General features: G+C 28.5%; 1 protein-coding gene across 1 annotated transcript; it reads left to right on the plus strand.

The window, feature by feature from the left end:
• The first annotated feature begins 594 nt into the window (after window positions 1-594).
• Window positions 595-5008, plus strand: LOC131057779 ((Iso)eugenol O-methyltransferase). Its single transcript, XM_057991947.2, has 3 exons — window positions 595-1279; window positions 4418-4485; window positions 4559-5008. Exons 1-3 carry the CDS (start codon window positions 595-597, stop codon window positions 4856-4858), a joined length of 1053 nt encoding a protein of 350 aa, XP_057847930.2. The 3' UTR covers window positions 4859-5008.
• The last annotated feature ends 8276 nt before the right edge of the window (window positions 5009-13284 follow it).

Genomic DNA, 13284 nt, shown 5'->3' on the forward strand with positions numbered 1-13284 from the left:
CTTTAAATTGCTCTACGCGCTTGCGGGCATTCAGTTTTGGATTTAATATCTGAGGCGACATGTATCAGAGTATTACATATAATATATTTTCTTGGTTACATCTCCTATAACACACCGATTTTTATATTTAATATATGAAAGGACATTAACCTATTGAATTTAATATCTAAGGTGACATATGCTCGAACATGATGCTTACATGATTTTATAATCTATCGGATTTGAAAAAATTAATAATCTATTGTGTATTATCATCCCTCATATTAACTTGATAAATGTGATTTGAGGTTAGATGATAAAAAAATTCATACATAGGCCTAATCTTTCTTCTCCTTTGATGAAGTAAAAGTTCAATTATCCGGACCTGTAATGAAGTGAGGCAGATAGTTGTCACATCTCATTAACTTAAACAACGTTTGTTTCACCTAAGTTGCATTTAGTTTGGGCATTCACAACGATTAAACTTTGCCATAAACTCCTTAAATATGGATGAGACATACCACAAATCTCACGCCTCTGCAAAGGTTACAATTTTAGCATAGCATTTCAAATAGATCGCAAGATGGGCAGCGAAAATCGTTGTGCAGAGATTAGATGGGCAGCGAAAATCGTTGTGCAGAGATTGAAAGCACAAAAGCTGTGCTGGAATTGTCGTATCTCTGCACATTTCCAATGGCAGCAAAAGCAGCAATTTTGCTGAAGGTGCCTGACATTCTGTCAGCAGAGACTGCTCCTCTGACGGCCAAGCAGATCGCGGATCGAATCCCGGGAACCAACACTAGCGAAGCGAAACTGGAGCGGCTTCTGAAGGCGCTTGCAACCTACGGTCTCTTCGAGGTCTCGGGTTCGAATCCCCCGGTCTACGGTTTAACTGCGATGTCACGGCTTCTGGCGAAGGACGAGAACGGAGTATCGTTGGCCTCCCTGTTTCTGCTTAACACAGAGCCTTCAAATCTTCAGACGCTTCAGTTTCTTCACGAGGCTGTTCTGGAGGAGGGTTTGGTGCCCTTCGAGAAGGCCTACGGAAAGCCTGTGTTTCACTACTTCGCTGAGAATAGCCAGCTTGGGGAAATTTTTCATTCTGCCATGACTAATCTCTCGGCTGTTTCCACGAAGACCGTGTTGATGAGTTACAGTGGGTTTAAGGATGTGAAGGTTTTGGTGGACGTTGGGGGAGGAACTGGGAGGAATTGTAGCATGATAAAGGCTGCATATCCTCACATCTCTGCAATCAATTTCGACATGCCCTTCGTAATTGCCAAAGCTCCCAAGCTGCCAGGTACGTCTAAGGATAGTTCAACTCTTTAACTATGAAGTTTTAATAAGCCAGCTAGATTAGAACCAATTAATAGTAAAATGGAAATGGTTAATTTGTGGATAATTTATAAAAAAAAATTCTGAAAGATATAGGGGAAGAGCACTAGTAGTCGTCATAGCTAACTTTGCGCACCCACAGATCTTAAATGGTACATCGGATTTTGATTTATTTTTTTTAGTTGTCTTCGTATGTGACTTAACTGCTTATAGCTATTGATCTGGCTTCTGGGTAGTAAGATGCACGCTATGAAATCAATTATGCGCACAAAGGTAAAAATGTACACATTTCAAAGTGTCCCCTGATACCTAACTAAAGATGTTCCAGTAACCGTCAACTCAAAATCGCTAGTACTTGTTGACAAATGTCCCAATAGTGGTGCACAAATGTTCCAATAGTGGTACACAAATGGGACAAATGTTCTAATAGTTGTGCACAAATGGGCCAATTAATTGCAAAAAATGATCGGCTATTGGTACAAATCAAATTTATTAATGGTGTTTTCACTATGACGGCTATTGGGGGGTCAACATGACAATAAGGTGACGGTTATTGGAACTATGTTATCTATTGGTGCTCTTCCCCTAGGGAAAGCGCTTCATCGTGAGTGTTTTCCAATTGTTGTGATAGTGTTTGTTGATTAAATGCTCACACTTGTTGATTTAAGGCTTAATATTTTTGACAACATTGCATCAATAGTTGTGACCTTAAAGTTGTTATTGTGATGATAACTATCCATAATTGAATGAAATGTATCCCTAAATACTAAAAAGCAATGAATCATGTGATGACATATCAACGGAGAAGAGTTGGTCTCACATTTGTACAAGTATGAGTCTCACTTTTGCTTGGGTTGTTTTGGAGACCTTGACAAAAAACATGTTGATGTGGCATCATATTTGATGATGTGGCACCATATTTGATGATGTGGCCCTAAAGCCTTAGTTATAAGTAGAGGACTTGCCAAGTGAGCTATTTTAAAAAACTAGGAATGATTTGAAATTTCTACATAGCATTTTAAGAAGAGTAACGTTAGGATGCTCAACTAAAGTCCTCTCCCCTATAGAAATTAGTTTCAAAATAATATCATAAATAATTGTAATTTTATAAGAGATCTAAAAGATATATAAAAATTAAATGTACATATTAACTACTATTTAAAATCATTTAAAATTGATAAGCAATGTCAAATCTAGTAATTGATGTATTCCAATCTATATTTAGGAAGCTTTACAACCTATTTAGGCAATTTTTATAATGGAGAGTAACATTTAAAATGGAAAAGACTTTTATTTCTCTTATTTGGTTTTCTACTTATTTAGTCAAATTACTTTATTTGGTCTTAATATCTTAAGTTATTCATAAATGTTTGCAATTTTATGAGTTAGTGGTTTGTGCATATGAAGTATCTTTCAAGATACTTGAAATTTTAAGAGACAAAATTTGTAAAAATTTGGACATCTTTATTTTGACGTACAGTATATTTAGAACATCTTTTTTAACAAAACCTTTATTTAGTTTTACCACAATATTACTATAAATATGACAACCTTTATAATTGACATATATTGATTGATATTTGATCTTTTTAATTGTGATCTATTTTATTAACTCATCTTTTCTTCATCTTGTATTATTCATCATAACCTATCAACTAATATAAATATTCATTAAATTAATATCTTGATTAACATATTTTCCATTTTGATAAAATAACATTTAAGAGTCAATAGTACATGTCAAACCTCAAGCCTTGTGTGTTAATGTGTTAGAAAACTTGTGGTCTTTTTTATATTATGTTGAATAAAACATATATGATGTGTTATAATATATTTATGGTTTTAATAGATTTTTTATTAAAGTAATAAAATTAATATTATAAAAAAAATTGACCAAAGATTATAGATTAATTGGCTTAATATATTTGATAAGGGTGATGGTATATTCTTTTATCATTACATTCACTAATATTGAGATCTTCTAAAAATTTACAATTAATAAGAAGTGGAATTGAACTTATGTCCTAGGAAAATTTGTTATAACATTTCTTTGCAATATTTATTAAATATGAATAATGAATAAACTAAATCTAGAGAAAAAAATACAAATAATACAACGAAAAGAAATGTTATAATTAGATAATAATGTATATGGGCTTAATATTAAGATCAATAATTTATAAATAAATTTGATATTATTTTGGATGATTTACCACTATCAAAAAATTTCGTTCCTCAATCTTATGAACATCCCAAATTCTAAAGTCACATGGTAAAATTATTTTAATTTTAATTTGAAGTCTCGAGACTCGATGATCATTCATGTGTTCTATTAGTTTAACATGGTCAATCCTATGGCCCACTATGGCCCATAGTATGGGTAGGAAAGTATAAACTATTGACTTTAAGTTAGGGAGAAAATATATGGGAGGTGAAATAGGATGAATACATATGGGACCATGAACTAATCTTCAAATAAGAGTATGGAACTTGTCAATATGATATTATCTCAAGACTTTCTATTGAAACCGATTCAAAATTAAATGAGAAATAGGGTATGTATGCTAATTACACCATAAATACATATTTAATGTATTATTAATTTATGTATGTGAGTCTAGTAATAAAGTATGATCATTGAATTGTAAATTTTAATTTTTAATGTCATAATATAATCTATGAATTTCAAATTTTTTTTAACTATTGCATAATAATATATAAACTTTTTGACACACACATATGTTGTATTGATGTGTGGTATTTTAAATTATCCTATCCTATGGTTCATTATATATGTATTTATTATGCAATTTTGTTTCCTTATTTTTAATTATATATCAAGATTTAACTTTATTTATAAGATTTTCAAGTAATAAATAATTTAATATTTTTTTATGAAATACATTGATAACAATTCTAAGATTTAACAAGTCTAAAACATTATATTTAATTTCATATTGATTAATCTTATATATTTAAAAACATTGAATTTTTATTCAATTATTTACTATTAAAAAATCTTTTTTTAAGGTGAGAAAAGATGTTTAGTATATTTGATGACAAGAACAATTTGAAAATTTATACAGTATAATTCTTCTTGTAGGAATAGAACATCGCGGAGGTAGCATGTTTGAATATGTTCCTACTGATGGGGATGCAATACTTCTTAAGGTCTGTAAAGTTCTACTTGTTTTTGCACTTTACTTTGTGTTAACTTTTCCTAACAGTGTGTTATAAATGACAGAATGTGTTACATAATTGGGATGATGTTGCATGTGCTAAGATTTTGAGTAATTGCTACTCAGCTCTACCAAGTGTTGGTAAGTTAATTATCATTGAAGTTGTGTTGCCAGAAGAGATAGACACAAGTGTAAGATCAAGGCTAGCTGTGAGCTTTGATTTAGCCATGATGAATGTTTTTAAAGGTGGTAAAGAGCGAACTATCCCACAGTTCCAAGACCTGTTGAAGTCCATTGGATTTAAGAATTTTAAGGTTGTAGTAAATGAAGATGTGTTCTCTGTCATGGAAGCCTACAAAAATTAGAGAACATAAAAGATCTAATGTGTTATATAAGGTGATATGCATATTAGATTGTTATTTTTTGAAAGTTAAAATGTGACTATATATCTAATAGGTGCTACATAGTCACAAGTACATGTCTTTGAAATACTCCAATAAAATTACTGTTTTATACTCAAAAAAATTTAAATGACATGCATTTGAAATTATATAATAATTACGCTACATTGTAGCTCATGTTTTTAAATATTTAATTATGTGGTACATGGATAAATAATTTGAGGAAACGTAGGTAAATGAGCTATGATAAGGTGACTTTGAAAGATTTTATTATATTAATTCAACATTCCAAATGACACATTGTTGGAAAGTGCTAACTTGATAACACTTTGAAATATAAGACATAAGCCTTGAATTACTCTTTTTTAGTATTGAAATAATACAATGAGAAGAATATATATATAAGGCTTGAATTATTTACAAATATTGTCATAACAAAAATGTATTTAAACACCCCAAATAAAAAATTTGTTATAAAACTTTAAAAAATGAACTAGCTAATTTTATGTTCTCTTAAATTGGCACAAAGAAAATGTTGATTTTAAATAAGATTTCACAATTATAATTTAATATAAATATTATTTCTTGCCTTAAAATTTGATTGATTTTTAATTACTTGGGATTAACTATTATGTAATATGATAGGTCCAATTGGCCATCAAACACATTAATTTTACAACTACAACTAGATCTTCATTAAAACATCTTGCATCTTAGTTTGGAGGTTGTTATTATTGCCCTTATCTTTTGAAGGCTTTGTGGCTACTATGGGATCAACCATTTAGTCGTGCTTGTTAGAAATTTGAAATAGATGAATAGTCCAAGAACATATTTAGTGAGAGTTTAGTTACATAACTATAAGAAAATAGCACAAATATAAATTAGAGATTATGAGAAATGTACAAATATAAAAAATGATAAGATTATATTAAGAGATTACAAAGATAAGCTACAAGATAAATAGTTAAAATAGAAGATAGGTATTGAGTTTGAATCAAAGAGAGGGTGGAGATTGTGACAAGTCCAATTAATAGGGATTGACCACCAAATGGTCTAAATTTTTTTCTTTAAAATTCTCTATAGTAATATACCACCTCAAAAAAAAAACTCAATTAAATTCACTTTAATAACCTAAGAAAGCTTAATAAAAGTTTAGAAAAAATTAGGAATATAAAAACTTACACTAACACTTGCATTTAAGTGTAGTTTAAGTGGGTGAGGAGATGGGTCCTAGAAAATGAATCCTACAAGGATCCTATATGCAAAGAGATACTCTAAACAAAAGAATCCTCCACGATAAATAAGGTTGTTGCCCACCCACACCCCTTTCTAGAAATGTTTTTAAAATTTTGTAATTTTAAATCTATGAGTGACTTCTTGATCATGTGAGATGCCTAAAACAATCACAAAAAAATTAGAAAACTCATAAATTAAAAGATAATATTTTTTGGGCGATACAAGATTGCCTCTGGACCTGGATGCTCTTGCATCATAGTGGGTTTAAGGATGTGAAGTTTTTGGTGGATGTTGGGGGAGGAAAGGGGTACAATTATAGTATGATAAAGGTTCATTATCCTCACATTTATGATATTAATTTCATTATGCCCTTCATAGTTTACAAATCTCTTGAGTTATATGACTAAATATAGTCTAACTATAAATGTGAAGTCTTTGTAAGCCAACTAAATTAGAAAAAATATTTCCATTATTTAATTTGTTATTCTTTTTTTTTAAATTGCTTTGATTGTAAAGTTGTAGTTGGAGTATCAAGATCACAAAATAATTGTAATTTTAAAATGGATCTAGTCCTTGATTCTTAATCAGAGCGATTTATACCTAAGGCTTGTGCACCCTTGTCCATGACTTTGTGGATGATTTTTTTGTTTTTTTTGGTTAAGATCTAAATGATATATATAGAGGTTAGTTTAAAAAACAAGATCATAAAATATTTATGATTTTAAAGTATAATTGAAAGATATCTAGAAGTTAGGTATACATATTAATTATTATCTAAATCATTTACAATTGGAAAAGAAATGTCAAATCTATTAATTTTTATTTTCAGCATTCTTAATATATAATAATTTGCATAACCTATTTGGGCAATTTTTATTATGGAGAGTCGCATTTAAAATAGAAAAGACCTTATTTTTCTTTTTGGATTTTCTACTTATTTAGTCAAGTCATTTGATCTTAATATCTTATGTTATTCATAAATGTTTGCATTTTTTTGAGTTAATGTTCTTTGCATATGAATTATCCCTCAAGATACTTACATTTAAAGAGATAAAATTTGTAAAAATTAGGACATCTTTTTTTTGACATGTATGCTATATTTAAAATGTTTCTTATAACGAAACCTTTGTTTAATTTTACGGCAATATATTATTATGAATATGACGACCTTTTATGATTGACAACTATGTATTTATTGACATTTACAATGGAAAAGGACTTTTATTTCTCTTGTTCTATTTCAAGTTGTTTTGTTTGGTTTTGATACCTTGAGTTAATCATAAGTGTTTGCAATTTTTTGATTTAATGTTTTATGCATATGAAGTATCTTTCAAGATATCTGACAATTAAAGGGATAAAATTTGTAAAAATTAGGACATTTTTATTTTGAGGTATGCTATATTTAAAACATGTTTTTTAATGAAACATTTTTATTTAATTTTACAACAATATATTATTATGAGTATGCCGACCTTTATAATTGATAACTATCTATTGGTTGAAATTTAAAAGGAAAAATAACTTTTATTTCTCTTGCTTCTATTTTAATTTATTTAGTCAAGTTTTTTTGTTTTTTTTCAATTTTGAGAACTTAAGTTATTCATAAATGTTTACAATTTTTTAAGCTAATGTTTTGTGCATATAAAGTATCTTTCAAGATATTTGACATTTAAACAGACAATATTAGTAAAAATTAGGACATCGTTATTTTGAGGTATGCTATATTTAAAAAATATTTTCTATCAAAACCTTTATTTAATTTCACAACTATATATTATTATTAATAGACGACCTTTATAATTGACAACTATCCATTGATTAATATTTTGAGCATTTTGATTGTGATTTGTTTTAATCAATCCATCTTCTTCAAGTTGTACTATTCATATAGACTTGTCAATTTAATACATATTTATGAAATTAATATTTTGATTGACAAATTTTACATTTCAATAAAATAGCATGTTTAATAGGTCTCACAAAGTGGTACGTATTTGTCTTTGTAGTATTCTTATAAAAATATTTATTTCGTAATAACATTTAATAGGTCTCCCTATGCACATTGATTATTGCATTTAATGGGTAAGATGACATCTACCCAGACATCAAGATGCATTTACATCCAATATATTTTCTTGGTTCCATCTCCCAACACACATTGATTATTCTATTTAACAAATGAAACAAAATTTACTTAAACATCGAAATGTATTTATGAATTTATTAAAAATAAAAATATATTATATTTTTATTTAATAAATAAATACTGTCAAATATGCATTCTGATGTTTAAAGAGACGATACGAATTTGCAAATAGATTATTTGGAACATTCATATTGCAATAGTTAATACTCAATGAGTTCTATAGTATACTAGTTAATTGGTCTACAAGCAACTTAAGTTTTTAAATAATTTACTCCCTATCTTCCTCTCTATCTATTGTGATATCTCGTTCTATCTACTTCTATGTGTTGAGCCATCTCACTCCATTTCTTTCTATCTATATCTTTCTCTGCATCTATCTTCTCAACTCTCTTTCTCTCTCCCAATCTATCTATCTCTTTCTCTATACCTCTCTATTTATCTTTACTGTGCTCTCTCTCTCTCTCTCTCTCTCTCTCTCTCTCTCTCTCTCTCTCTCTCTCTCTCTCTCTCTCTCTCTCTCTCTCTCTCTCTCTCTCTCTCTCTCTGTATATATATATATATATTTGTGTGTGTGTATGTGTATATCCATTTTCTCTCTATTATCCCCTCCTCACCTCTCTCTCTCTCTCTCTCTCTCTCTCTCTCTCTCTCTCTCTCTCTCTCTCTCTCTCTCTCTCTCTCTCTCTCTCTCTCTCTCTCTTTGTATATATATATATATGTGTGTGTGTGTGTGTGTGTGTGTGTATGTGTATATCCATTTTCTCTCTATTATCCCCTCCTCACCCATCTCTCTCTCTCTCTCTCTCTCTCTCTCTCTCTCTCTCTCTCTCTCCACCCTTCTATATTTCCCTCTTTCCCTCCTGCAAATGTAACATGAACCTATTGGTAATGGAGGTTGATTGTCTTCCTAATTTAGCTTGATTTTGTTTGAGTTGTGTTTGGATCTCTATAAGAGGATGCAACTATCAAGTTTCTCCATTAAGACTTTTGTTGTACAGTCAAAATTATTTTCTAAAAGACCTACCAATTGACATCTTGTACCACACAAATATATTCAAAAGATAGATCATTTATTTTCTACTTGATCTTCCACACCTCTTCGGCATACACATTGCACATCATAGTTCTATACTATAAAAAGATCATCTAATATATTTTTTTATTATCATATATACTATGATATAGTACTTTATCATCCTCATGATAGATCACATTTCAAGACAGTCTCGGCATACCCATTGCACATCAAAGTGTGATGCTAGTTCTATACTATGATTGACTAATAAAAAAATCATCCAAAATATTTTCTATTATCAGATATAATACTTTACCATCCCCATGATAGATGATATTTCAAGACCATGTGATATTTTATCATCCCAAAGATGGTTCACATACCTAATATGATCGCAAGATGGGCAACGAAAATTGTTGTGTGGAGATTGAATGTTAGTTTTAAACTGAGTAGAAAAACATGACAATCAACAATAAAATAGAGAAAACAAAACAGAAACGAAAACATAACAACGCATAATAGGCTGCTTATCCTCACATCTCTGCTATTAATTTTGGCATTCCCTATGTTATTGCCAAGGCTCCTAACCTCCCAGGTATGTCTAAAGATAGCAATCTAACTATGAAGTTATTATTAGTATTTGCTACTTTTGCATTAACTAGTTGAATTAACCAATTGTTCTACCCCTATCAAAATTGATTGTTATTTTTATTTTTAAAATAGTTTTAATTTTGTATAATATATGGAATTTATCTATATTGTGATTGGTTTAAAAATATTGGCATTATAAGAACAAATTTTGAAGATTGATTGTTTTTTTCAGATTTTTTTTGAATTTTTAATATTTAAAAAATAAATATCTGTTTTAATTAGTTTTTTTCATTTTTATTTATAATATTATAAATAAAGTGATTTTTCTATTTTATAAGGCTTTGATTCACATTATTTAAATTAAATCAAATAAAAAATTAAACTATTTTGTTACAAGAATTAGACAAAAAACATTTCTATTAAAAAAAAAATCTAATTATTGTATGTATTTTTAATAATTATAATTTTGTATATAAACTATTTTATTACAAGTATTAGACAACAAATATTTCTATTAAAAAAAATCTAATTATTGTATGTATTTTTAATAATTATAATTTTGTATATATATATTTTTTAAATCATTCTATTTGTTAATACTTTTTTTAAAATCATAATTTTCTTTATTATTATTTTAATATATACAAAATAAATAAAAAATAAATCTTAAATTTAAATATTTTTTCATTTCATCATTTAAGATATGCATATTTCACTGTAATGCAATTTTATAATTATTAATATTTATTTTATTAAGATCAATTATATTAATATTATATAAATATAATTAAAATTATATAATGTGAAACTATTAATTAATAATTAACCCATCCCTTAAAACCCCATTTGTGTAAAAAAAAAAAAAAAACCTAGAAATATCCAGTATAATAGTTATCCTACTTACATTAAAAAAAAATAGTCTCTACCATTTGTGATCAAGCCTATGACCACCTTGAAAGAATATACAATACATTTATCAAAATATAAAAAATATCATTCTTAATTTGATTTTAATTTGTTCATTTGTTGCTCCTCCCAACGATCGTCCTTAGTGAATTTCCTCTTCTTCTTCTTCTTCTAAGTCTACTCTTTTGTGGCCTCAACACACTGTTCCTCCTCCTAGCATTGAAGATACTACTTGGTGAATTTCTTCCCCATTTGGGCTTCTTCCCTCTTGTCTTCTTTATCTGAAGAAGCTCTCCACAACAAAAATGGGTGCAGAGGTGGGATGAAGTCTATAATATCCAACCAGTCCCTACCTTTGGCTTTGAACCCCTCACCTAGAACAAATATGGCAATGAAGGTGTTTAATCTATAACACCATTCTCCCTTTACACAAGAGTTCATAATCCATCGAGTATCCTCCTCCTCTCCCAACTTGTCATAACCCTATTTTCCTAACTTGTTATTATTATTATTATTATTATTATTACAACTACTATTATTTTTTATACTATTGATTATATGAGTAATGTTAAATAGACTAGATAAATTGAATATGATTGAAATTTTAAATAAAAAATAATTAACAAGTGAAGACACATATGAGGTTATAAGATTTATTTATAAATTATTTATTCTAGCACATGTCGTTGGAGAATTTGGGAAGTTTCTAGAAGAGTCTTTTCAAATTTATGTTCTTGCATGTAACTCCCACTATGTCAACAATCAATGTTGCATGAAAAACAATTTTAAAAAAGAATCTCCATTTCAAATAATTCTTTCGAAAGTGGAATATGGTGCACTCTTTCTATATATTGTATGTCAAACTTTTGATAGGGGAGTTCATGGGTTTTGGTGTGAAATAATTTCTGAAGTTCTTGTTAATAGTAATAGGATTTTGTTTGTAGTCACATTTCATTGCAGAATTATTAAGTTTGGATTTTGTTTGTAGTTACATTTCATTGTAGAATTATTAAGTTTTCTCTTGAAGAATTCTCACCAAGCTACAAGGAAGGATCTAATAAGGCTAGGGAGGATTCAACATCAAAAAAAGATTCATCAATCCAGGTTCCCTTCTTTGCATTATTATTTGCATGTGTGAAATTTGTATTTTCAAAAGGAAATATATTTTACCTCTCTTACATTTTTTTTCATTTTTTTTTATTTTATTGTATGAAAATTTTTCTTCAAAAAAAATCATCTTTTAATTGTTTAGAAAGATTAATCAAAAAGAAAATCTATTTTTTTTGCATTGATAAAAATTCCTTCCAAATATGCATGTGCAGATTCCTTTTTATTTATTTAATCTATTTTAGAGAAAAGAAAGAAAACCATATTTCTTTTTACTTTTTGTTTTTCTCAATTTTAAAAAAAAAATCTAGGAAAAGATCTATGAGAAATATTTGTATTTAATTTTCTCTGTGAGTAATTTTCTTCTCCTTTTTCTCAGAATGTGCATAAAACAAAAAAAAATTGAACAACTTTTTTTATGTGTGTGTGTGTGTGTGTGTTGTGAAATCCCTTCTCTGTGTTAATTCAAACCTTGTTGTTGTTATTTTCAATATGATGTAGAACCATTCATCTCTCTTGAAATCTCTAGAAATCCAAGTTCATCTCTCTGTGAAATCTGTGAATGTTCATTTTCATCTCTGTGAATGTTCATTTTCATCTCTCTTGAAATCTACCTCTGGGAAATTGTTTATGTATTTTTCTTACTTAATTCAAAACACTACCACATAATATTTATTTATTCCAAATTACCTCTCTCTGAAACCCTTTCTTTTCTCTGTGGTTGATTTCCTTTGAGACTATTCTCTCCCCAAAACATGCACGAAAATATAGGTTAATTTTTCTCTGAAATTCTTCTCTGTGAAGCAATTTATTTTGAAAACTTAATCCAAGGATGCATTGAGAAATTTTAATAATCTCTGAGAAAACTTCGTACAGATTCATATCTATCTCAAATGTATTGTAAATTTATTCCCTGTGAAAAAAGAAAAAAAGAATCTCTCTACCAATAATTTTATCTTCCAGGAAACAAGTTTTATGTCTATATGAATTTATGTCTCTGTGAATATATATTTGTTTATCTATGTTATTTATTTATTTTCATTCTAAGTCTATTTAGTCTCTCTATAAAATTTAATGCAACTCAGATAAAAATATATAAATAATCATATATATGAAATATATATGCAATAATAATAAATTTATAAGAGCATTTTTATTGTGTCCAGAGGCTGCAGGGGTGGTAGTGCCTGTGGGCCCCCACTCCCCCACTTTTCCTTTATTCAAAAGCAGAAATAATTAAAGACTGCATTATATATATAAATTCAATTTTAGTTATTTATTTATTATTGTTTTAAAGACTAATAAATGCATTAATCCTACTTCACATTTATTAGTGAAAATAAGAATTATTAATATAAAATTTTATTTTGTAATACAAAAACTTGAATT

This window comes from Cryptomeria japonica, chromosome 7 (assembly GCF_030272615.1).
Source record: "Cryptomeria japonica chromosome 7, Sugi_1.0, whole genome shotgun sequence".
Lineage (NCBI taxonomy): Eukaryota > Viridiplantae > Streptophyta > Pinopsida > Cupressales > Cupressaceae > Cryptomeria > Cryptomeria japonica.

Excerpts from the sequence above, each read along its gene's own strand:
- LOC131057779 (XM_057991947.2), top strand. The coding sequence starts at position 595 with ATGGGCAGCGAAAATCGTTGTGCAGAGATTGAAAGCACAAAAGCTGTG. Across the intron at positions 1,280-4,417 it reads CAAAGCTCCCAAGCTGCCAG|GAATAGAACATCGCGGAGGT; the intron begins GTACGTCTAAGG and ends TTCTTCTTGTAG. Across the intron at positions 4,486-4,558 it reads GGGATGCAATACTTCTTAAG|AATGTGTTACATAATTGGGA; the intron begins GTCTGTAAAGTT and ends TATAAATGACAG.